This window comes from Haliotis rufescens, unplaced genomic scaffold (assembly GCF_023055435.1).
Source record: "Haliotis rufescens isolate VD_foot unplaced genomic scaffold, xgHalRufe1.0.p SCAF_10, whole genome shotgun sequence".
Classification (NCBI taxonomy): Eukaryota; Metazoa; Mollusca; class Gastropoda; order Lepetellida; family Haliotidae; genus Haliotis; species Haliotis rufescens.
The window spans coordinates 33,736,233-33,763,231 of NW_025963780.1; the positions used below are offsets into that span (position 1 = coordinate 33,736,233).

Sequence of the window (26,999 nt, forward strand, 5' to 3'; positions counted from 1 at the left end):
CCAAACATCACAAACGTTATCATAATGAAACTAGGCTATTATACCCGTATCAAGGGGCGGTCGGGTAGCCTAGTGGTTAAAGTGTTCGCTCGTCACGCCGAGGACCTGGGTTCGATTCCCGACATGGGTACAATGTGTGAAGCCCATTTCTGGTGTCCCCCGCCGTGATATTGCTGGAATATTGCTAAAAGCGGCGTAAACCCATACTCATTCACTCACTACCCTTATCAAATACATCACCATCGAATAACCATTTCTTGTTTGTTTCCTTTTTAACCATCATCAAACATGGGTGTATACTTTCTATAAGGTGAAACAAAAAAAGTTATTTAGTATTCCTGAATTCTTTAAGGGTTCAGTCACACATTCAGGATTTTTACTGCCGTCCTTGATGAGACCATTCCCGATTAAAATTTGTCAAAAGTCTGATCAAAATCATGTGATTCGTGGCGGGAAATTCACAAACCAATCAATTATTGTTGAGGAAGCGTCCCGCGATTCAGCCGTTTCCAGCCGAATTCGTCCCGTTCTCCCGTTCTCAATCCGAATCGGATCTGATTTGTATCTTCCGCATGGTGAAAAAAACGATCAGATCTGTCCCGACAGCGTCCCGATTCTCCCGAATGCGATCCGACAGAGATCAGACAGCGACCGGACAGTGAACAGACAAAGACGTTTCGCATTCGGCAAGATCTGGACGCAATTTGGACTCAATCGACAAGAAACGGCAAGAACAATTTATGCCCGTTCATCACGACAGTGTCCTGATCCACAGGACACCATCTAAATAAAACACAGAACATTGTTACGATTTTGATCCGATACAGAAGAATCTGTCACGACATTGTCACGATTGTAATCCGACTAGACAAATTCGGCTGAATTTCTCGAATATATCATGACGCACCCTACTGTCGGTAGTGCTTGGCCGACCTCTCTGGACCTTTCCCGATCCGTAGGACTCTGTTACGAACAAAAACGACTGCGTTCAGATCATTGAGGATAGTAATACGACTTTTCACTTTTCTTGTCGTAGCGCGGTCTCATCTCAAACGGGAGCCATAATCGGCACTGTGTGAACCTGGCCTAAGGGGCGCTAGAGCTAAGAAAAGTGATGAGCGTTGAATAGGGGTGATTCGGATCTATTATTTTCCCTTCGTGGCTCGTGAGTTATGTAGATTCAAAGTTGATCTGTCAGTGATACACTTCTACTCGACAACTTGCTGCAGGCACTTTAATCCGCCCATAATATATTATGCACTTTCCCTGCAATGTGCAGTTACATCTGCGCAACACCTTGTCCGGGAGCTATTCCCCACTATATACAGTAAGTACATGTATAAACGTGGAAATACATACATCATAACATGAAGCCTTTTCGATACTATGACATTCGGAACTGCTTCTAGCTATACACGTTTATCCAAAATAGATCTTGAATTTTATAACTCACGAAGTGACCTCTACAATTACCATAAATAAGAGTAAATAGGACAAATGACACATTTCTCTGGCGAAAGGAGTAGTTAAAACATTGCAAACCTACAGATAGTTCTTTTCTTTCGTTTCTAATTTTCTGAGTGGTCAAAAAATTGAATTCGCGAATATTGACTAGAAACATTTCGAAGTAAGTTCTGATTGAATTTCAAAAGAACCAAACTCAACTTGAATATTGCCTCGGATTTAAATATAAAGCGGTTTGTCAAAAGTTACCGTAATTGCACTCGATGGATACCTTCAGATCGTTTCTGTGGGAAATCAGGTGTTGTCTTTAAACATTTTTATTGACATTGAAATGTCAAATGGATGAGGCAAAAGCCGTCTCACAACGCCCTTTCCATAAACATTAATACAGACAGATGACAACAGTGTAAATAATGAACATTGAAATAAATAACGTGCAGCAAAGTGCGATACTTCCATGGAAATAGCAACATAAGTAATTACAATTACATAAACTATTGCTGTGATGGATGATGCATACCGGTCATCGGGTGAGAGGTTGTAGATGGTAGAGGGAGCACGGGTGGCCCAGTCGTCTAAGGCGCCGCGATTCGCTGTGCAGAGTTGCGTCCCCTGGGCACACCAGAAACCTATGATTGTGGGTTCGAATCCCGGTTCGCCCCGATTATGTTTCTAGGTTTGTCAGCACCATACCCGTGCTCGTGGATTTCACCGAAGTGATAAACGTCTGAGACCTGCATCACTTCGGGCTTTCCTCCCACATTAAGCTGACACGCCGTGATATAACTGGGGGAGGGGGGCGCAAATAAGATTATTCATTTCTTATTCAAGTTAACTTACACAAGGAAAAAATGTTTTCTATAACAAATCCAGACAAGACAATGACAATGTCAATAAATCATATATTCTACAACATAACACAGTAAAGCCTGTAAATAAATCATATATACCACTACATGAATCGTTCTTATCGTTATTAAAAATAGAAGTGCCGTTTTCGCCCGAGAAATGGTAGCCGTTTTCCCCAAATGAGGTGCCGTTTTCGCCCGAGAAATCGGTGACGTTTTGCTTAGGTGCCCATAAGTTTACATTAATTATTTTAATTAATCTTCGTTGTAGCGCTTTGAGCAGCCATTCTCGTGTAGGATTAAGCGCAATATAAATCAACAATATTATTGTTGTTGTTGATGATGATGATGTTGTTGTTCTTCTTCTTGTCGTTGTTGTTGTTGTTGTTCTTCTTCTTCTTCTTCTTGTTCTTCTTCTTCTTGTTGTCTGTTAAACTCGTCATGCAAAATGTGCCAGTGAAAAATGCGTTCGCATCACGGTTTCACCTAGTTCATAATTTATATTTATAGTAACTGGTATAAATCCAGAGATAACATATGAAAAGAGATGTTATATTGCAAATTATTTCTTATCCTCACCATTGAAGTCGATCATTTGTTACACAAACAACATGTCCGAACGAAGATACTCGCGATCGGATTCTCAATGGCTCGTTATGGATTTTACACACGCCTCTTTACATAAAGGGCCCGAGTTACTTCCCTTTACGCATCCTTCTAACCAATGGCGGCCTTTCTTTCTACACAGTAGCGTTTTGAAACAAACGCTATTATTGGTTCATTTTAGTATCAAGGTTCACAGACATGGCCGAAGACAAGAAAACACCTCTGCATCAACAAATTAACCTGTGGTCATGACAGAACGAATACTCTGTTATTACAACGCGTTGATGTAGCTGACACAAAGGTAATACGTCGATCGCATGTTTCAAAATGAAAATAATAGTCCCACATAGCTGACGTAGTCAGAGACTTGTTGACAGTATCGACAGGTTGTAAGAAGGAGGCTGTGCCTCTAGATCTCGCCAATTGTGATGTGAAGTTAATTTTGACAGCTCGTTCATGAAGAGCGTATCGATAAATCTTCCATGTGCCTACGTGTTATAATTCGTTTCGTGTTATTCCGTCTCTATAACTCTACACAGTTTTGGTTGTCGGGTTTTCCTATCTGTCCTGGGAGATCGACAGTAGTGACTAATGTCACGGCCATAATTAAATAAAATCTAAAGAGATCTTGTCAGGCTATTCTAGTTGACAACCATCAGTGAAATATTGACATAACTACAGGTTTGCATATCAAAACGAATGTAACTTTGTGAACAAGATACAGAGCCAGATGACACTGTGTTGCAATCTATACACTGTTTCAGAATGAGATGAAATTTTAGATTTTTACTGTTAAAATACTAGATCTATTTGTCCTTTGCCATTCTACTTTGACATGAAGAATGTTATTGTCTTTAACATCATACTATGTATTTCTGTGTTGTTGTGGAAGACTATTTTGATACAAATCACAAACTCACATTTCCATGTCATTGTAGCAGTGGCATTGAACAGTCTCTATTTGTTCATGTAAACATTTGATTTTAACAGCAACTTTGAGATAAACCCATTGGATAACACTACCCTGGCTGGTAATAATCCAGGGAGGCAACTCTATATTTAGGAGTCACGCTGCGTGTTCGGTTCCAACTTCAATTTAGTGCGATTAAATCTACAGGTGACCTAACTCTACATTGAAAACATAGTATGTTTATCTCCTTTCTACCGTGACTAAGTAAAACGCGAACTCTTTGGTGTTAGCAAATATTGTGAGTGAAGCGGCATGGGTTGAGTCCAGTGTTTTGAGTGGGTTATCGATCTGAGTTACGGAATCACCGAACTTATTATGGCGCTGTATATACTCAAGCAGTTTGTTTACATGTAATACTTAACTCGAACATATGACAGGCATTTAAAGCATATAAGCACGGCAACTTGGTAAGCTAACATGAGGTGGGCATCCCTAAAGAAAACAAAGCAAGCTTTGCAAGGCTTTCGCTCTACATCACACGTCACCATCATGACGTCATATCGCTCATTGTGACGCAAAAGATATGACGTCACAGTCGTATATAAAAAAGTGCCCAAATTCCAAGCTCTCTGTTGTCTCCAAAACGTAAATACATTCCCTTTGTAGATTTCTATCGTGTTTTCTGCACGAAATGTATTGCAACATCCTTTGAATATTGTAGAAACCGCATCTTTGCATTTTGTAACCTGTAATTGTAGATATAGTTATTGAAATATGCCTACCGACAATGACTGAAAATAGTACTATTCTAGGAATATTAGCTTCCGTGGTGATGTGGCCATCAAACCAGCTGTTTCAGAGGGGGTTTATTGTGATTTAATAGCCTCTGATTGTCCAATCAGAATGGAGTAAATTCCAAATTCATTGTACAATTTGGTATACTGTATATTGTGCACACTCACTGCCATTGACATGGTTATGATGATACAAACTGCCTCTGTTTTACCAGCATATGTACACACACTACCACATTATCTTATGCTGAAGGGGGCAAGGGTGGCCCAGTCGTCTGACGCGCCGCGATTTTCGCTGTGCAGAGTTGCGTCCCTTGAGCACGCCAGAAACCTATGATTGTGGGTTCGAATCCCGGTTGCCCCGATTACGTTTCTAGGTTTGTCAGCACCATACCCGTGCTCATGGGTTTCACCGAAGTGGTAAACATCTGAGACCTGCATCACTTCGGGCTTTCCTCTCACATTAAGCTGACACGCCGTGATATAACTGTAACTGGTAATAGTGTTAAAAGCGGCGTTAAACCAAACTCACTCACTCTTATGCTGAAGTTTGAAATAACGTTTAAACACAATAACTCAAATCAGAATAACACAACATATATTGCCAAAACAATCTGACCATGGACTGCTCAATCATATTCAACTGAAGGTGTGAGTATCAGAATAGAAGTTTCCAAAAATAACAAATTCTAGACACAAGAGCACAACTTTTGAAAGGTTCATAAGTTCAACATTTCAATTCAAGTTTCTGTTGGAAATATCACTCTAACCATATTTTCCAAATTTTGGGGTTACTTAAGTCTAATTGGTTGGCGAACATTATCAAATGCCTATTGACTATTCTTCTTTTGGATGCAACATTTCGCTGATGTGATGAGATATTGACCTTTTTCTGAAGTCCTATTAAATATATACACCACAGAGATGTTTGTCATAATATGTAAGATAAGGTGATAAGTTGCAAACATAAAATCAACAGATCCCATGCAGATTAATAGCTTTTGCAAATATAAGCATGATAAGAACACCTGGAAAAAACTGAATCCCAAGTACCATACCTAGACTGTAGTACTTAGGGATTTTTCTAGATGTGCTCAGAAGCAGATACTCAGCCTATAGTCTGCAGCAAATGTCGTTAAAAATTCCAAAGTTTTAACTAAAAAATTCCAGAGTCATATCACAATGTATTTATATATATATATATATGTAACTAACACGGCTGGAACGATACACCAACTGTGCAATCCGATACGTATCAGGATACATTGCTCACGATCCGATACGTATCACATAGCTTTTTCATAGACAGGATTGCCAAATACCTTGCACACAAACAAATTACTGTTGGCGCAATGGATGAAAATATGTATGTTTTCTCTTCTCATTTTCACTTTATAATTAGTGTTTGGTGTAACCTTTATACAAGAATACATTTAGGGTTAGAATCGATACTTTTTACTTAGTGTGCAATTGTGATTGATGCTTGTATCGAGAAGTAAACAATTGCGATCCACCGATGCATTGGTGTATCGTCCCACTACTAGTAACTAATAACTAATTTTTTTCTTTGTAGAAGTAACCTGTATTCACATAAAAAACAAGACCCAAAAATGGGAACAGTTCTTAATGCTTCATTTTATATTATTGCATTAAACATGTTAAATGCAATCTCATAATACCTCTGAATTTAAGAAGTTATTACCTTTTAAAAAATCCCATTTTTATGACAAAACAACCAGTTTTTCCAACTTTGCCTGCCAGGGGCACCTAGTTTAGATTTGTAGATATATCCTTGCATACTGGAGAGAAAGGTTTATTTTCTTGCAGTGGCTCAACACGACCAATTAGTTGTGTTACGAAAGTGATGCTTAAGCTTTGTTTGTTGTTTAAGGCCGCACTCAGCAATATTCCAGCTACCTGGCAGTGGTCTGTAAATGATCGAGTCTGGACCAGACAATCCAGTGATTAATATCATGAGCATCGATCCACGCAATTGGGATCGATGACATGCATCAACCAAGTCAGCGAGCCTGACCATTCGATCCCGTCAGTCACTTTTTACGACAAGCGTAGTCAAAAGTGCCCTGCTGGTTATGAAAAGGGAGTTATCAGTTCTCATTATCATAATTATATTATGAAAGTGAAAGTACTCAACTAAATATTTCCTTTTGCATACAGATAGGGCCAGGTGGCATACCTCATGACATTGACTACCATGCCTGTTAAGGGTGATTCAAGTGTTAAGCTATAGGAAAACAAGATGATGTTAGTTTTCCTGAAATGTAACTTTCCCTTTGAGCTGGTAAAGTAACGCAGCTGTTAGCAGCAGGGTCCTTATTAAAATGGGACAGGGCAGATGAGCTGCATATTTGTCTAAAATAGCTAAAATAAATCACCATTACCCTATTATTTTGAGTTGCTTGTGCACAAATAGGCATGAAAAACTTCTCAAGCCTATTATTATAACAGCACGCTGCATAATTACTAGGGCTGGGATGAGTCCAAAATTACTTCCTGGGTATCCACCCTGCTATTATCCAACCCTACCCATGTACCCACAGTAGATCTCAAGAGTTGTGTACAAAATATCTGATTGGGAATAGTTTGACTGAGGCCTGGCAATATGTATTTAGATAAACGTATAAAACGATCTGGTCATGCATACACTGAAGTTGACTGAAGTTTTATTCTTATCCAAACATATAAAAGTCAGAAGGAATGAAATACGAACATTAGTGACTTGTAGTGTAACCATACAGTTTTAGATAATTTTTGTCGTAAAATATATGTAAATATATTATGTGACAAAGCACGGGTCCGGGTAACCGGGTCGTGCTCGGTGCCCACCCAACCTGAGTACCCGACTTACCCAACTTACCCATCCCAGCCCTAATAAACCTCAATTTTTAACACTTTTGTGCATTTATAGTGAACTTTAGTCGCCCACTATTAAAAAAACTGATTTATTTTGAATTTTGTTGCATATAAACTGGAAAATCAATATCAATTAATGTTTAGGCCTTCCGGTCTTCATATATCAATATTTATATGTCATAACAGCACAAGACAAAAGTCTTTTGATCATTAACAAAGTATGCAGAGGGACAGGGAAGAATGTAAGTGTATATCCCATCTATTGATTAATCACTATCAACTACGATAAATAACACATAGCAGTAGATACAACTTCATGCATTAATGAGATATCACCATGTTTACATGCAGAGCAGTGTTATTAGGTTGACATTATGACTCTACATTAACAGATTATATATATGTGGCATGTTTAGTGGAATTCTGACAATGACGAATGAGGCATTCTGGAGAGTTCTTTAGATGAAGTGCTATGGGGGTTCTACCTGTGGTGATTGCAGAATTAAATATTGCAGACTGTGACGACATACAACCAATTTCATTCTTGGAGATTGTGGGGACTGCAGGCAGCATGAAAAGTCCCTCAGTATACAATGCTTGTCATAACAGCCAACTAAGTTGAATCCAAGTTCACTCACATGCCCGTGAAGATCTGGGTTAGAAAGGGTCTTAAAAGGAGACTATGCTAGTCGTAAGAGGCGACTAACGGGATCGGGTGGTCAGGCTCGCTGACTTGGTTGATGCATGTCATTGCATCCCAATTGAATGGATCAATGTTCATGATATTAATCACTGGATTGCCTGATCCAGACTCATTATTTACAGACCATTGACATGTAACTGCAATTTTGCTGAGTACAGCATTAATCAACACACACACACACACACACACACACACACACACACACACACACACACACACTCACACACACACACTCACTCACTCACTCACTCACTCACTCACTCACTCACTCACTCACTCACACACTCACACTCACTCACTCACTCACTCACTCACTCACTCACTCAGGTTCATACAAACCAGTGCATGACATGTTGAAAAGTACCTTGAATTTAAGCATTAGTTTTGGAAAATCTTATTTGAAAATTAGTGCTTGAACATGTTGAAAATTCAGTGATTTTTAACAGAAGTACTTGAATTTATTACCATGTTCGCTGTATTAAGTGCCTTGCTCCAATGAGCTCCCCCTGACCAACTTATAGACCAAGGCGTAATTAATCTTCACAAGCACTAGCATGCTAAGACTGAAAATAGACATAATAGTCTGTATTTTCTTGTGTGCATTACACAGCAGTCTAGGGGGGCATGGGTGGCCCAGTCGTCTAAGGCGCCACGATTCGCTGTGCAGAGTTGCGTCCCTTGGACACGCCAGAAACCTATGATTGTGGGTTCGAATCCCTGTTCGCCCCGATTATGTTTCTAGGTTTGTCAGCACCATACCCGTGCTCGTGGGTTTCACCAAAGTGGTAAATGTCTGAGACCTGCATCACTTCGGGCTTTCCTCCCACATTAAGCTGACACGCCACGATATAACTGGAATACTCACTCACTCACTCACTCACTCACTCACTCACTCACTCACTCACTCACTCACTCACTCACTCACTCACTCACTCACAGCATTCTAGACAAGCTGTATAATTGCCCAGTAACTATAATCCAAAATGGTTTAGTGTCATCAATGTTTGAACAATGTTTTTTGACTTCTGTTTAATCTCTTTGAAAAAATTATCTTGTCACATTGTTTATGGTTTTAATTAGTCTGTCATACAGACCCTCATACAAATATATCCAATACAGCCCATGCAAGTCTATAATGTTGGCAAGTCTAGATTAATGCAGTAGCCTGTTATACAGACCCAAAACTAAGTATTCAATACAGCCCATGCAACTCTTTAAAGTCTGGCAAGTCTAGATTAATGCAGTTTCTGCAAATGAAGAGAGTCTCTGGCCCCCTTTTCATTATATTTGTATAATTTAATAAACAAACAAATTTCTGTACATGCTGTAAGATATGTTCACTTCAGAGACTTGATCATATAATGATGTCAGTCTAGGTTTAAATATGCAACACCCACTTTTGTAAACATGGTGGGGGATTTACAATCATGTTTGTGTATGTGAATGTGTTAACACAATTTACATGCTAGTTTGTGAAGTTTAACAAACTGTTGCTGAGAAAAATCATTGATCTCTAGTCTCAATAATATTTTGGCCAATATCTTAGTGTTTTCAAACACGATTTTGATCGCATACAACCAGTCAGATACTGCATAGATATCAAATGATTTTTATTCATGCCTGTTACAAAATGGCATTTGAGAGAAGTGAAGACAAACCAACAACACATATTTGGTTTGTGAAAGCTTAAGTTGGCAGACTTCTTGCAACCTGTATTGGCAAACTGCTCTTGCCCAGGTAAAGCCACACTAAGCACCCAGGGTACTTATTATGTTTTGTATCAACTGACAGCAAGAATCTTCTGGTTTAAACATATTTTTCATCAATGATCTCTTGATAGGTTAACAAGCCAAGAAGGCTTATGTTTAGACTTCTCCAGTACAAGTTATATTCATGAAGGCATTATACCAAATAATACATGGTGATAAACTAAATACAGTAGATCACGGATATAACAAACACGGATATTGCGAACAAACGGGTAAAACGAACTGTTAGAACAGTACTCAAAAACTGTTGAATATTTCTCCATGTTACTTTTCATAGGTTTAAACTACATACTGAACTGGTGCCTTTTGCTATTTAGGAATTTTTATTTTTTTTATTTTTTACGTTTCCATGGCAACAAGTTGGACTTAGGTTTTAATATAGGGTGGGTTCACTTATGGAGTATAACAAATAAACTGATAAATACTTTCTTACAAAACTTTGCATGTCTACCAGGCACATACTGAACTGGTGCCTTTTGCTATTTAGGAATTTTATAATTTTTTATTTTTTTACGTTTCCATGGCAACAAGTTGGATTTAAGTTTTAATATAGGGTGGGTTCACTTATGGAGTATAACAAATAAACTGATAAATATTTCCTTGCCAAACATTGCATGTCTGTATATAAAGCACATACTGAACTGGTGCCATTTGATATTAAGGAGTTTTAGAAATGTTTATAATTTTAGAATTTCCATTGCTGCTATTTTGACATGGGCTAAGAAAAATGTTGGGTCAGTTACCTGGTTTGGTACCATAACGTGTTAAATGGGTGGGGGATATAGATGACTTCATTGACTAAGTGCTTGTTTAGTTATTGTTTCTTGTAATTTGTCATTTGTTTGCATAAAAAAACAACCAAAAAAACACTCTTGTTTTACTTTCCATTTCATTTGGATGCGACCATGGTGGATCTTTTGTGGGTAAACAATGTATGCTTCTTCAAGAACATTCAACTCTTGACTCATTACATACAGAATTGCACATTTACTTGTGATTACTTTACAGACAGCTGCCGGGGGGATATGTCATCTTTCTGATGACTCTTGTTAAGTGACGTTAACCCCCATTTCGCTCTCCTCTATTGTGTCACATTCACAAATTGTTTGCCAGAAACTATTTTTTCCTTGGCACTTTAAGTCATGATAGACCTTGCTTAGTTTTTATGGACTTGTTATTTTACTTGATCATGTAGACTTAGGTAATACCAATGAACTTGATCCAGAAAAGTGGAAGTCATCTTTGTAGCAGCATTAGAAATTGGCACTGGTCCTATAGACCTTGCCAAACTGCCCAATGGTAAAGGTATCATAAGGACTAGAAGAAATTTGCCATTTCAAAGGGTTTTGCTTTTTATGTTATCATAAGGGCGGTCGGGTAGCCTAGTGGTTAAAGTATTCACTCGTCAGGCTGAAGACCTGGGTTCGATTCCCGACATGGGTACAATGTGTGAAGCCCATTTCTGGTGTCCCCCGCCGTGATATTGCTGGAATATTGCTAAAAGCAGCGTAAAACCATACTCACTCACTCACTTATGTTATCATTATAAGGACTAGTGGACGAAAACTGTTAGTTTCTAACCCTGTTTGTAGTCGGATTAAAAGTAAAACACTTGTCAGACAATCTGGCCCATATTGGTTGAATCATTGATTCAAATACCCAATGGCTCTGGCCGTCTATCTGCAGCCAGTTTCAAGCTTATTTCTGAGTAAAATGTACTTTTGTCAAGTGTGACGCAGATGTTTGATTATTCAAGTCAATTCTCCATTTACTCCCTGATACACTTCACATATACAGATTTGATTTGGAAATGAATGCATTTCCATATTGTTGTAGAAACAGGTATCACTAGCACATGGCAATATTGATTATATCTCGATAACAGGTGTGAAGCATTTGTCATGTTTACCAACCTATTGACAGCTGATTGGGCTCTGTGTGTGACTCATGTGCTGATTTACTCGTACTTCACAGGAGACATTTTGCTATATCGTTATTTTTTCTATTGTCCATAGTAAGACTGGTTTAATTTCAATTCTGAGTGTGATACTTCATGCTCAGGGTGCTCACAAAGCTTGAGGTTGAAAAGGCCTTGAAGTTAAGAGTTTGTCTTGAAAAGGCCTTAGTCTGTCATACAGACCCTGAAACAAATATATTCAATAAAACCCATTCTTTATTTTAATTTTTTTTTAAATCTTAATATGTTCACTAATTTGGGGAAAAACCCAATAGAGTGATGAAAAGAGTGAAAAAATTGCTCAAAAAGTTATCTGGAGCTCTGACCTCTGTAATGAATAATGTTACCAGCAACCGGTGAGAGGTATTTTGTTGTGTATGGACCCGTGGGGAGATATGGTCAGAAGTGGTCCCCGGCAACATATGCTTGTAGTACGAGGGGTGGTCGGGTAGCCTAGTGGTTAAAGCGTTCGCTCATCACGCCGAAGACTCGGGTTCGATTCCCGACATGGGTACAATGTGTGAAGCCCATTACTGGTGTCACCCGTTGTGATATTGCTGGAATATTGCTAAAAGCGGGGTAAAACCATACGCACTCACTCATTGTAGTACGAGGTGACGAAACTGATATTGCTGTCAGGATCGATGATTTGGTTGACTATGTATGTGTCATGGTGCTCCAATGACGTGGATCATTGCTCATGATATCAATCACTGGATTGTCTGGTTCAAGTGGCTGGAATATCACAACAAAGGAAGTAAGAGTGGTATATGTGTTTCTAAGCCAGTGTGAAATTGCCATGGTTAGCATGGCTATGGAATGGCCCCAGCATGGCCGGCTCATCTTTTGATCATAGATTAATATTTTTGATATTTATTTTCAATACAATTGCACCGTTACTATGTTTACCGTCACCGCCATCAACATGATTAACTAAACTAGGCCAATTATTCCTACAAATGATTGAAGTATATGAATTCCCTGAACCATGTAACTGCAGATCTCACTTTAAGGAGAGCCTATTGATTTTATTGATTTGCGTTACCTCAATACCTGTGCCTGCTATACAAAGTCAGCTTCAGTGATGCAGGTATTAGTAGAATGACTTCAGCTGGGCTCCACGTTTCATCAAGTAATGGTAATGTTGCTTTTGTGTGGACTTCAGTTGAGTGTCAAATAGCTGCCTGCCTGCCCACGTTTCGTTGTAGATCCTAACACCTTTATCAAGCAAGTGAGGAAGTTTATCACTTGCTTGATAAAGGTGTTAGGATCTACACCGAAACGTCGCACTAATTGTAATAAAGAAGTTGTTCATCCATAGAACTTGTCTTTCTTCATCACACCAACTTCTAAATGCCACTGAAAGAAGTTATTTCTGTCAGAGTAGATGATATTTAGTCCTATCTGACAAACTATTTAGTACAGCGGTAGAAACTGGCACTAGTCCTATAGTCCTTGCCATACTGCCCAATAGTTAAGGTATCAAAAGGACGAGTAGAAATTTGCCCTTTTGAAGGGTTTTGCTATATGTTATCATTATAAGGACAAGTAGACAAAAACTGTTTGTTTCTAACGCTGTAGTAGCAACATTTTGCTGAAGGAGACATTGATATGTGACTTACCTGGAGCAAGGGCTATGTTTGTGATTATCAGGCTGTAAATGTTCAGGGCAGAGAGTAAATTAGATCTGAGACTATTGATGATGATTCCTGGTATCTTCTGAAGCAGGTGACCGCCTCCGTGGTCTTGATGTAGAGCGTCCGCCCGAGAGCGGAAGGTCCGGGGTTCGATCCCCAGCCGCATCATACCAAAAGACGTTAAAAGATGGTACTTGATGTTACCCTGTCTGGTGCTCGGCATTAAGGGGCTAAAACAAGGAATGGTCGGCTCGGAGTCAGTATACTGTGTCTGAGTGGGGTATGCATGTTAAACTGCGGCATGGTATCTCAGTGAGCTAGCACTATAAATCCGCATCAGTCCGGACTAGTACAAGCAGCCACACAAACACTCACACGTACATACACGTCGCTATATAAGTGCAATAATCTTGGACTTGACGTTAAACCCCATTTCACCTCATCCTCTGAAGCAGGTAGTTATAAATGTGACCTGCAACTTTCAAGACGGGCTAGTTACATTCATGATTCACCAGCCCGGAGTATTTGCAAGGAAACGTTAATTCAGACGCTTTTCACACTTGGTTTAGACAAGCATAAAAGTGGTTCAGACTTTGGCTGAAGTTCATAAATTATTAGGGGGGGCAGAGGTAAACCAGTCTTCTAAGGCGCTGCAATTTGCTGTGCAGAGCTGCGTCCCTTTGGCACAACAGAAAACTATAATTGCTGAGTTCAAATCCCAGTTTGACCCGATTATGTTTCTAGGTTTGTCAGCACCATACCCGTGCTCGTGGGTTTCACCGAAGTGGTAAACGTCTAAGACCTGCATCGCCTCAGGCTTTCCTCCCACATTAGGCTGACACGCCGTGATATAACTGGAATACTGTTTAACTCACTCACTCACTCACTCACTCACTCACTCACTCACTCAGGTTCATACAAACCTGTGCATGACACGTTGAAAAGTACCTTGAATTTAAGCATTAATATTAAAAGGAATTTTGAATAAAATTAATGAAATAAGTTACATACATAAGTCCAGATATACAAAAGAACACTTTTCATAGCCAGGCAGTGTAATTACATGATTAATTTGCGTACTTCAGTATGGATTTGTTGACATGGTATTTCCGGTGTTACGTGCTCATGGTAATATCTTTCCTTGGGGAAAAAACTATCAAAACTCATTATTTCGTGCATAATGCGCACCACCTTCTACACAGCTGTGTTTTTGGGGGGAAAAGTGCGCACTTTACTCAAGAAAATACTCACTCACTCACTCAATGATTGTTGTGTGGTTCCAGATGAAGGTGTTGACTGATTGTTGTGTTGTTTCAGATGATGATGTTGGAAGGTGGCTGGAAATGGCTGACGCTAGCTGCAGGACTGTTTCTGCTGTCTTTCGGCAGTGTCGGGCTGCTGTTTGCCGTCTATGCCCTTGCTTTTGCAGCGGGGTAAGTCAGACAACATTTATTCATTTAGTATTCAACTTGGAATGTAACCTGACTGTAACAAGATATTGAACTATCGAACTGTTGCAATTCTTTGCCCTACGATAGTACTATATTAATAGGTATTTTGCCATGTCAGTAGTATTGTCGATAGAATGCATTACAATCTAGTTTCGATAGTTGCAATTAGTTTTAAATAAAACGTAAATTATGCAAATTTCAAACCCACCTGTGTGTTTCCTTGCATGCTTTTAGACTATTTCAGATTAGAGGTACTTCCCTTTAGTGACAGGGAGGAAAATGGCTGACTTCAGCAATACTTTATTCATTTCTATTACATTGATTAGCCTTTCTACTATCACAATACTATTATAATAGTTGACAACTGTTGAAATACTATTGTACTAGTGTGGGCTACGAGTACAATAGAATCACAATAGTGAAAATAGAGCCAATAACCACCCCTAATACAAACAATGATAGTGCTAGGCATGTAAGGGACTTCTCAATTAATCCACGTCCTGGCATTGACGGGCTGACATTTTGGCTAATGTAAACTTATGAAATATGCAACAGACTTGATGACCTGAACTTGAATGTTTGTGTTGTTACAAGTATTGTAACAGTACTGACACGTGTTGGAGACCGACTCCGTGGTCTTGTGGTAGAGCGTCCGCCCCGAGAGCGGAAGGTCCGGGGTTCGATGCCCGGCCGCGTCAAACCAAAAGACGTTAAAAGATGGTACTTGCTGTTAGCCTGTCTGGCGCTCGGCATTAAAGGGCTAAAACAAGGACTGGTCAACTCGGAGTCAGTATACTGTGTCTGAGTGGGGTATTCATGTTAAATAGCGGCAAGATATCTTAGTGAGCCTACACTATAAATCGGCATCAGTTTGGACCAGTACAAGCAGCCCCACACACACACTCAAACACATGCATGCACATCGCTATATAAATGCAATAATCTTGGACGCGACGTTAAACCCAATTTCACCTCACCTCACTGACACGGGTTGGGGTAAGTTTCATGAGCCAATAGAAACAGGTTAATTTCCTGCTAACATGGCCATGCAAGGCCTCAATGAAAACAATTACTTGTTTGGGGTAAACCACCTTACCCTGCACAATAGCTCACTATGAAAGTGTTTTGGCAAGCTTCATTCATGGAGGTGTTGTGGTACTACCAATATACACCGATATGAAATACAAATGAATATGTATCACAACATGTTAGGAAAATACTGTTATATTGCGTTTTTCAAAAGCATGAATATTAGTGATGTTGCGATTCAACGGTACACCTGTGCATCTTCTTTGTTTACTGAATTTATCCAGAATTTATCCATAAATTGTGTCTACTTTGTCATCCGTAAACTTCTAAGTAATGCCCATCAAACAATTCATCCGTCATCTGCATGGACTTGTGGCAGTCGCCTTCAAAGTAAATAAAGAAGTTGTTATCCATAAATTGTGTCTACTTTGTCATGGGCACTTAGCTTAGAATCATAGATACATCCCAGACAACTTGGTACAAATGTCTGTGTCATGTTGACTGATATACTGTATTTAACGTAATAAGCGCCCAGGGTGCTCTCAAAATTAGAAATAGGGGACTCTTATTAGAATATAATTTTAGTGAGAAAAAAACAGAGTTGAAAGATCGTAAATGTTGTGGTTTATGCTGACAGCCTGAAATGATACTTAAGAAAAGTCTGTGCGTATTATACATGACAGATGTATTTTCCAGAATTTAATTGCCCATAATTAAAGGTGCATATAATGCACGAGTGCGTAATATACACGAATAAGTAAGTCTTGTGTTCATTGATCAATCGGAAGGGGTGCTAATTGGGGTTGTTCACTAGCCAATATATTAAGTAATATCGCCGTGGGCGCTTATTAGAGCGGGGCGCTTATTACGTCGAATGCGGCAGTTGTACTGCTGGCTTCATGCTGTTGTGTGTATGCAGGAGTATGGTGATCGTCTACGCCTACGGCAAGGTGATGTCCCAGGAGGATCTTGACGACACGGTCACAGGTGTCCGGCGGCCGCAGAGGGCTGTGCAGAAGGTAAACAATGCTGCCTACCTGGCAAAATATCTCCGAACATTTTCGATGACAGCTCAGGCAGTATCCTTGAAAATGAACCAAACTGAAATCCTGACTATCAGCCCGGTGCCCACATGATCTATGTCACTGTAATTCCCGGAGTCAAGTTCTATTTTACCTGTCATTTATTATTTTTGAGTTTGTCAGCGGTACTTTATTCAGTTATATTACATTGATTAATATCATTATCAAGCCTTAAATTCAGACCACAGTCCCCTGGGGGGGGGAAGTAGAATTGGACCCCTGACAACTATTTGCTGGTCGTAAAGTGACTTAATAGATCGTGTAGTTGGGCTCAGTGAGTTGGTTGATGGTGTGTTCTCATTCCCCGATACCATAGATCATTGCCCGTTATATCAAACACTGCTAGATTACGAATCAACTCCAAACAAAACCAGATTGAATACCCTTGGACAGACTGCTCACTGAGCTGAGGCTTCATTTTAAGTTGAGACTAAAGTTTCCAGAATAGAAACAATTCTTTAAATGTTTTAGATAAAAGCAAGGATGGAACAGACAACGAAGTTGAAAAACTTTGACAAAAGAATGACAGGCGCCAGTATCATCGACGATGCCCTCCAAGAGGTAGGTCGTCAAGCATTATGATATCTTCCTGTCAGTTATCCTTGTTACGATACAGCGATTTGTTGTATGTATCTTTGGTAAATTTGGTAGAATAAACATTTAAGATGTTTATTATTGCAAATGTTTATTACATGGTCAGCCTTTTGTCAGAACTGACTCACTATTTAATAAATTGTTCATTTTTTTGCTCAAGTGAATAGTGAGCATGCATCCTTCCCCAGTAGGGATTCCAGGTTAGAATAGGTCTCCAGCAACCTTTGCTGGTTGTAAGAGGCAACTTAATGAACAGAGCTTTGATTCATTGCATGTCATCCTATCCCACTGGCATGGATTGTTGCTCATAATATCAATCAGTGGATTGTCTGGTCCAGACTCGATTATTTACAGACTGAAGTCAAATAGCTGCAATATTGCTGAGTGCGACATTAAACAAATGAAACATACAAACAAAACATGCATGCTGGATATGTTTCCATGTGTGCAGGTGTTGGACTACACCATCCGAGACTACATCAAGACCTGGTACAGACAGCTCAGTGACCATGACCGCTTCCCCCTAGATGTCCGACAGTGTGCCCAGAAGGCCATCATCACCTTCTCCAACAGGTGGGTCCATGATTGTCTCAGAGCCTGTATGTCAGTGTGCCAAGAAGGCCATATTCACCTTCTCCAACAGGTGGGTACATGATTGTCTGAGACCCTGTATGTCAGTGTGTCAAGAAGGCCATCATCACCTTCTCCAACAGGTGGGTACATGCTTGTCTCAGACCCTGTATGTCAGTGTGCCCAGAAGGCCATCATCACCTTCTCCAACAGGTGGGTACATGATTGTCTGAGACCCTGTATGTCAGTGTGCCCAGAAGACGGTCATCACCTTCTACAACAGGTGGGTACATGATTGTCTGAGACCCTGTATGTCAGTGTGCCCAGAAGACGGTCATCACCTTCTACAACAGGTGGGTACATGATTGTCTGAGACCCTGTATGTCAGTGTGCCCAGAAGGCTGTCATCACCTTCTCCAACGGGTGGGTACATGATTGTCTGAGACCCTGTATGTCAGTGTGCCCAGAAGGCTGTCATCACCTTCTCCAACAGGTGGGTACATGATTGTCTCAGACCCTGTATGTCAGTGTGCCCAGAAGGCCATCATCACCTTCTCCAACAGGTGGGTCCATGATTGTCTCAGACCCTGTATGTCAGTGTGCCCAGAAGGTTGTCATCACCGTCTCCAACAGGTGGGTACATGATTGTCTCAGACCCTGTATGTCAGTGTGCCCAGAAGGCCATCATCACCTTCTCCAACAGGTGGGTACATGATTGTCTCAGACCCTGTATGTCAGTGTGCCCAGAAGGCCATCATCACCTTCTCCAACAGGTGGGTACATGATTGTCTCAGACCCTGTATGTCAGTGTGCCCAGAAGGTTGTCATCACCGTCTCCAACAGGTGGGTACATGATTGTCTCAGACCCTGTATGTCAGTGTGCCCAGAAGGCCATCATCACCTTCTCCAACAGGTGGGTCCATGATTGTCTCAGAGCCTGTATGTCAGTGTGCCAAGAAGGCCATATTCACCTTCTCCAACAGGTGGGTACATGATTGTCTGAGACCCTGTATGTCAGTGTGTCAAGAAGGCCATCATCACCTTCTCCAACAGGTGGGTACATGCTTGTCTCAGACCCTGTATGTCAGTGTGCCAAGAAGGCCATATTCACCTTCTCCAACAGGTGGGTACATGATTGTCTGAGACCCTGTATGTCAGTGTGCCAAGAAGGCCATCATCACCTTCTCCAACAGGTGGGTACAACATTGTCTCAGACCCTGTATGTCAGTGTGCCAAGAAGACCATATTCACCTTCTCCAACAGGTGGGTACATGATTGTCTCAGACCCTGTATGTTAGTGTGCCCAGAAGACGGTCATCACCTTCTACAACAGGTGGGTACATGATTGTCTCAGACCCTGTATGTCAGTGTGCCCAGAAGGCCATCATCACCTTCTCCAACAGGTGGGTACATGATTGTCTCAGACCCTGTATGTCAGTGTGCCCAGAAGGCTGTCATCACCTTCTCCAACAGGTGGGTACATGATTGTCTGAGACCCTGTATGTCAGTGTGCCCAGAAGACGGTCATCACCTTCTCCAACAGGTGGGTACATGATTGTCTCAGACCCTGTATGTCAGTGTGCCAAGAAGGTTGTCATCACCGTCTCCAACAGGTGGGTACATGATTGTCTCAGACCCTGTATGTCAGTGTGCCCAGAAGGCTGTCATCACCTTCTCCAACAGGTGGGTACATGATTGTCTGAGACCCTGTATGTCAGTGTGCCCAGAAGACGGTCATCACCTTCTCCAACAGGTGGGTACATGATTGTCTGAGACCCTGTATGTCAGTGTGCCAAGAAGGCTGTCATCACCTTCTCCAACAGGTGGGTACATGATTGTCTGAGACCCTGTATGTCAGTGTGCCAAGAAGGTTGTCATCACCGTCTCCAACAGGTGGGTACATGATTGTCTCAGACCCTGTATGTCAGTGTGCCCAGAAGGCTGTCATCACCTTCTCCAACAGGTGGGTACATGATTGTCTGAGACCCTGTATGTCAGTGTGCCCAGAAGGCCATCATCACCTTCTCCAACAGGTGGGTACATGATTGTCTCAGACCCTGTATGTCAGTGTGCCCAGAAGACGGTCATCACCTTCTCCAACAGGTGGGTACATGATTGTCTCAGACCCTGTATGTCAGTGTGCCCAGAAGGCCATCATCACCTTCTCCAACAGGTGGGTACATGATTGTCTCAGACCCTGTATGTCAGTGTGCCCAGAAGGCCATCATCACCTTCTCCAACTGGTGGGTACATGATTGTCTCAGACCCTGTATGTCAGTGTGCCCAGAAGGCCATCATCACCTTCTCCAACAGGTGGGTACATGATTGTCTCAGACCCTGTATGTCAGTGTGCCCAGAAGGCCATCATCACCTTCTCCAACAGGTGGGTACATGATTATCTCAGACCCTGTATGTCAGTGTGCCAAGAAGGCTGTCATCACCTTCTCCAACAGGTGGGTACATGATTGTCTCAGACCTTGTATATCAGTGTGCCAAGAAGGCCATCATCACCTTCTCCAACAGGTGGGTACATGATTGTCTCAGACCCTGTATGACAGTGTGCCCAGAAGGCCATCATCACCTTCTCCAACAGGTGGGTACATGATTGTCTCAACCCTGTATGTCAGTGTGCCCAGAAGGCCATCATCACCTTCTCCAACAGGTGGGTACATGATTGTCTGAGACCCTGTATGTCAGTGTGCCCAGAAGGCCATCATCACCTTCTCCAACAGGTGGGTACATGCTTGTCTCAGACCCTGTATGTCAGTGTGCCCAGAAGGCCATCATCACCGTCTCCAACAGGTGGGTACATGATTGTCTCAGACCCTGTATGTCAGTGTGCCAAGAAGGCCATCATCACCTTCTCCAACAGGTGGGTACATGATTGTCTCAGAGCCTGTACGTCAGTGTGTCCAGAAGGCCATCATCACCTTCTCCAACAGGTGGGTACATGATTGTCTCAGAGCCTGTATGTCAGTGTGCCAAGAAGGCTGTCATCACCTTCTCCAACTGGTGGGTACATGCTTGTCTCAGACCCTGTATGTCAGTGTGCCCAGAAGGCCTTCATCACCTTCTCCAACAGGTGGGTACATGATTGTCTCAGACCCTGTATGTCAGTGTGCCAAGAAGGCCATCATCACCTTCTCCAACAGGTGGGTACATGATTGTCTCAGACCCTGTATGTCAGTGTGCCAAGAAGGCCATCATCACCTTCTCCAACAGGTGGGTACATGATTGTCTGAGACCCTGTATGACAGTGTGCCCAGAAGGCCATCATCACCTTCTCCAACAGGTGGGTCCATGATTGTCTCAGACCCTGTATGTCAGTGTGCCCAGAAAGCTGTCATCACCTTCTCCAACTGGTGGGTACATGATTGTCTCAACCCTGTATGTCAGTGTGCCCAGAAAGCTGTCATCACCTTCTCCAACAGGTGGGTCCATGATTGTCTGAGACCCTGTATGTCAGTGTGCCCAGAAAGCTGTCATCACCTTCTCCAACTGGTGGGTACATGATTGTCTCAGACCCTGTATGTCAGTGTGCCCAGAAAGCTGTCATCACCTTCTCCAACTGGTGGGTACATGATTGTCTCAGACCCTGTATGTCAGTGTGCCCAGAAAGCTGTCATCACCTTCTCCAACAGGTGGGTCCATGATTGTCTCAGACCCTGTATGTCAGTGTGCCCAGAAAGCTGTCATCACCTTCTCCAACTGGTGGGTACATGATTGTCTCAGACCCTGTATGTCAGTGTGCCCAGAAGGCCATCATCACCTTCTCCAACAGGTGGGTACATGCTTGTCTCAGACCCTGTATGTCAGTGTGCCCAGAAAGCTGTCATCACCTTCTCCAACTGGTGGGTACATGATTGTCTCAGACCCTGTATGTCAGTGTGCCCAGAAGGCCATCATCACCTTCTCCAACAGGTGGGTCCATGATTGTCTGAGACCCTGTATGTCAGTGTGTCCAGAAGGCTGTCATCACCTTCTCCAACAGGTGGGTACATGCTTGTCTCAGACCCTGTATGTCAGTGTATCCAGAAGGCTGTCATCACCTTCTCCAACAGGTGGGTACATGATTGTCTCAGACCCTCTATGTCAGTGTGCCCAGAAGGCCATCATCACCTTCTCCAACTGGTGGGTACATGATTGTCTCAGACCCTGTATGTCCGACAAAGTCTGGCTAATAGTTTTTCACACAAGAGACCACTATAAAATATATGTAAACAACCATTGTGACTTTCAGAGCGAAGGAGATAGACTGGATGCCCCACTTCACCCAGCGACTTGTCGACGACTTTGCCTCACACATCCGTCTGTTCCGGCGAGCGGTGGACAAGAAGGCAAGACTGCCCAAAGAAGGTGAGTCTGAACAGTAAACCATGGCCTACCACAGCAGAACTGACCATATGGAAGATGTACAGAGATGTATCTAGGACTACGAACTAAGCACCCTAAGCTGGCAAATTCAGAAAACAGTGTTATTTTGTTTAAAATTGGGATTTAAGTCCTTATTCTCGAAAATTCAGATGTAATTCATCATTGTATTTTAGCATTGCTGTCTTGTTTGTTGGTCCTGTTAATACAGTGGTATCAGACGTTATATAAGACATGTGTCACTTTTTATTCTAGTTGTTTACCAGGAGTCTATAATCTAAAACCTATTACCTATGCGATAATTCTATTTCAGAACGAGAAACAGCCGATCTTGAAAGTATTTTCTTTGACCTTGAGGTTAATATGGAAAACAACATGAGTCGTGATCTTGTATGTCTGTCACCCGAGGCAGAAAGGCGTAAGTACAGTTACTCAATTAACCAAGTGTTAGTCGGGCCCATATTTACAGACTGTAAAACAGCATTCACTTCCATGGAACTGTGATCATATCTATTTCTTTGATTATTATAATTATCAACCTTAAAGGTAATACACAATAGAGTTTGTTTTGAATCACAACAGGGAGGAAAATTGCTGACTTTGACATTGTCAGCAATACTTTATTTATTTCTATTGCATTGATTAATGTAAATATCAACCTTAAAGTTGGTTTACTATAATCCCAAACGTGAAAATAGCCCCAAAAGTCGCCCCTACTATTTATATCTATATCATGGTTTACTTACATTGCCGTTCTTTGTTTCAGAATATCTACAAGACCTGATCGAAGTTATTTTATTCTTACTTTTACCACAAGATGATTTCTACAACAAACCCTTTAGATATGTAGTTAGGGTAAGTCATCTGCCTTACAATGTGTGAACTAGATGATGGAGGAAAGTTCGCCTCGCTTGATCATGACGATCCAGTCATGTTGAACAGCAGATACAGGTTACCATGGTTACCATGGTTACTGTGCACAGTCCACAATCTCCATTACCCAGCAGCCTTCAATATTCACGCTAGTCCACTGGCCTGAGGCTACTAACTTTTGCTGAAGACAATACAAATCCAATTATGCTAGCAGCGATTGAACCTATGTGTCTAGTCCACTAGTCCTTATAATGATAACATGTAGCAAAGCCCTTAATAATGGCATTTCTTTTTTTACTAGTCCTTATGATACAATAACTGTTGTCAGTTTGGCAAGGACAATATGACTAGTGCCAATTTTCTAATGCTGGGTAGTCCTCATTGACTAGCAGTACTAGAATTCTGAACCAGTTCTCATTGCTTTAGTTTCGTTACAAATTGGAAATGAATTAAGCTGACAGACACTGTACACATGGTGAACGTTTTTGTCCTGTTCAAGCAGAACTATAGTCTGGAAGGTAATTTAAGGTACCGACGTTTACTACAATATCTGAAAAACTATCGGACCTACTCCAGTCAAAGTTGGTATGAGATTATTAAACAGTCATACATAACTCACGCACGTTGAGACGCCCAACGCTAACACCGTGCTAAATGCGTGCGTGATTCCTGTGCACCCTTTCCAGTTGAGTTGATTGGTTCAACTGTGTCATATGGCCCTGTGATGCAGGGGTAGCATTATGCAGATGGCTGTTCCACCCGTGACGAACAGGTCTGGTTGTTGATGAAATATAGTGATAGCTAAATAGACAGATTTTTTATTCATGCACCGATTGTCTTTAAATGTAATATCCAGTTATGTATGACTGTTTAACAATCTCATACCAATTTTGACTGGAGTAGGTCCAATAGTTTTTCAGATATTGTAGTAAATGTCGGTACCTTAAATTACCTTCCATACTATAGCTGCATAATACTAGGACCAGTGAAATAAGGTTTACACTAGTGCTCTGGGCGGGTCTTGAAAAAGTGAATTTCTTAAACTTTCCGTTGTGTTCTCCATTTTATTATGAGAATAGCCTGGACCTATTCACCTAAGTGACATCATAATGTCCATCTTTCATATCTCTAACTTCCATTGTTTCTATAGCACATGACTGTGATTTGATTGGACGTCTATTATAGCGCTATGCCATTTGAATTGAGGTCGAAACTATTGTAGCGGAATGGAGATAATACTGGATGAACGAGGATGGTCCATCATTTTTTGTGCCATCAAATTGACAGTTATTAACATGGTGCTACTTGTGTCGTTTACGTTTATGTTATGTATAACATGTGTCCAGATTAGTAACTGTACTGTTCACGAGGTAGAATGTGACCCCAGCACCCTATTGCTAGTCGTAAGAGAAAACTGAATTCATAACCTGTAAAAGTTCCAGGTTAAAATTGGTCTCTAGCAAGCTCTGCATGTTGTAAGAAGCGACTTAGTGGATCTGGTGGCCTGGATCCATGATTCGGTTAATCGTGTATAAACATACCAGACATTGTGGATCGTTGCTCATAATATCAATCACTTGATTGTCAGTCCTGACAGGCTGCCCCCATATAGCTGGAATATTGCTAAGTGCAGCGTTTAACAACAAACACACACACAGTAATCTTTCTGACCTTGACCTCCCTGTACAGTTCCCTACGTCTAGTCCTTCCCTACGTCCAGTCCTTCCCTACGTCTAGTCCTTCCCTACGTCCAGTCCTTCCCTACGTCTAGTCCTTCCCTACGTCCAGTCCTTCCCTACGTCTAGTCCTTCCCTACGTCCAGTCCTTCCCTACGTCCAGTCCTTCCCTACGTCCAGTCCTTCCCTACGTCTAGTCCTTCCCTACGTCCAGTCCTTCCCTACATCTAGTCCTTCCCTACGTCTAGTCCTTCCCTACGTCTAGTCCTTCCCTACGTCTAGTCCTTCCCTACGTCTAGTCCTTCCCTACGTCCAGTCCTTCCCTACGTCCAGTCCTTCCCTACGTCCAGTCCTTCCCTACGTCCAGTCCTTCCCTACGTCTAGTCCTTCCCTACGTCCAGTCCTTCCCTACGTCTAGTCCTTCCCTACGTCTAGTCCTTCCCTACGTCCAGTCCTTCCCTACGTCCAGTCCTTCCCTACGTCCAGTCCTTCCCTACGTCCAGTCCTTCCCTACGTCTAGTCCTTCCCTACGTCCAGTCCTTCCCTACGTCCAGTCCTTCCCTACGTCTAGTCCTTCCCTACGTCTAGTCCTTCCCTACGTCCAGTCCTTCCCTACGTCTAGTCCTTCCCTACGTCTAGTCCTTCCCTACGTCCAGTCCTTCCCTACGTCCAGTCCTTCCCTACGTCTAGTCCTTCCCTACGTCCAGTCCTTCCCTACGTCTAGTCCTTCCCTACGTCTAGTCCTTCCCTACGTCTAGTCCTTCCCTACGTCTAGTCCTTCCCCTCACTGCCATCATGTTTTCTTCTCTTGTTTCAGGAAGTTTTAGTTAATGGAGTTTTTATGCCAACAATAGATCTGTTGTCAGATCCAGACTACATCAACCAATATATCGCATGGCTGGTGAGTAATGATATATAATTCCCACTGGTTACAGATCATGGTTTGGTGACAAACTGTGTAATGGGCAGGTCTATCATAGAGGAATATTTTCCTTACAGTTCAGACCCGTGAAGATTCCGGGGTAGAATAGCTCTTCAGCAACCCATGCTTGCTGTAAAAGGCAACTATGCTTGCTGTAAGAGGCGACTAACGGGATCGGGTGGTCAGGCTCACTGACTTGGTTGATGCATGTCATCATATCCCAATTGCATGGATCGATGCTCATGATGTCAATCAGTGGATTGTCTGGTCCAGACTCGATTATTTACAGACTGCCATCATATAGCTGGAATATTGCTGAGTGCGGCATTAAACAACAAACCAAACCAAATCCTTACAATTCTGATATCAAGTTTATTTCCAAGATAGAAAAACTCAAATTTTGAATTTATATTAGCTGAGTCGACTTGCCTGAACTTGGCTCTTAGCATTCTTTTCAGTATATTTTAGTATCATATGGATTTTTATTAGCTGACTTTACCACATCAAACAGAACTTTACTAGACCATTACACCTTGGCTTCAGAGTGCATGTGTACCGGAAAACAGTTTCACTTACACCAATCCAAGTAAACATTCTGATCAGAAGCCCAAAACAAGATATTTTGTACAGGAGTCATTCAGATCACAATAGGTAGAATGGCGCTTATATTATTTTGAAAGTGAAAATTTACATCAGAAATGTTCAGGCACTGGAATAATTTTCAACCTATTCTCACTGTTACCACTTGCTCCACTAATGTTAAGCCTTTTAAATCAATTCACAATAATTCTTTAATGGAAGGAAAATGTAATCTTTATCCTTTTGATGGTATTGATGATGCAATTGTGTATTATTTTCATGTAAATATT

At 41.5% G+C, this 26,999-nt stretch overlaps 1 protein-coding gene across 4 annotated transcripts in view; it reads left to right on the forward strand.

The window, feature by feature from the left end:
• Positions 1–3,112: 3,112 nt before the first annotated feature.
• LOC124130993 (sorting nexin-13-like) overlaps positions 3,113–26,999 on the forward strand; it is a 55,483-nt gene continuing 31,596 nt past the window's right edge. For 2 of the 4 annotated variants that reach the window (XM_048389655.1, XM_048389652.1), the window contains exons 1-9: positions 3,113–3,219; positions 14,880–14,995; positions 16,962–17,061; positions 17,596–17,685; positions 18,170–18,291; positions 22,529–22,644; positions 22,973–23,077; positions 23,426–23,514; positions 26,026–26,109. In XM_048389655.1, coding sequence (XP_048245612.1) covers positions 14,880–14,995; positions 16,962–17,061; positions 17,596–17,685; positions 18,170–18,291; positions 22,529–22,644; positions 22,973–23,077; positions 23,426–23,514; positions 26,026–26,109 — 822 coding nt within the window. In that variant the 5' untranslated portion in view covers positions 3,113–3,219. Of the gene's footprint in view, positions 3,220–14,879; positions 14,996–16,961; positions 17,062–17,595; positions 17,686–18,169; positions 18,292–22,165; positions 22,210–22,336; positions 22,350–22,528; positions 22,645–22,972; positions 23,078–23,425; positions 23,515–26,025; positions 26,110–26,999 lie in introns of those variants that run through there. The other 2 variants (XM_048389661.1, XM_048389658.1) reach the window with 2 other exon arrangements.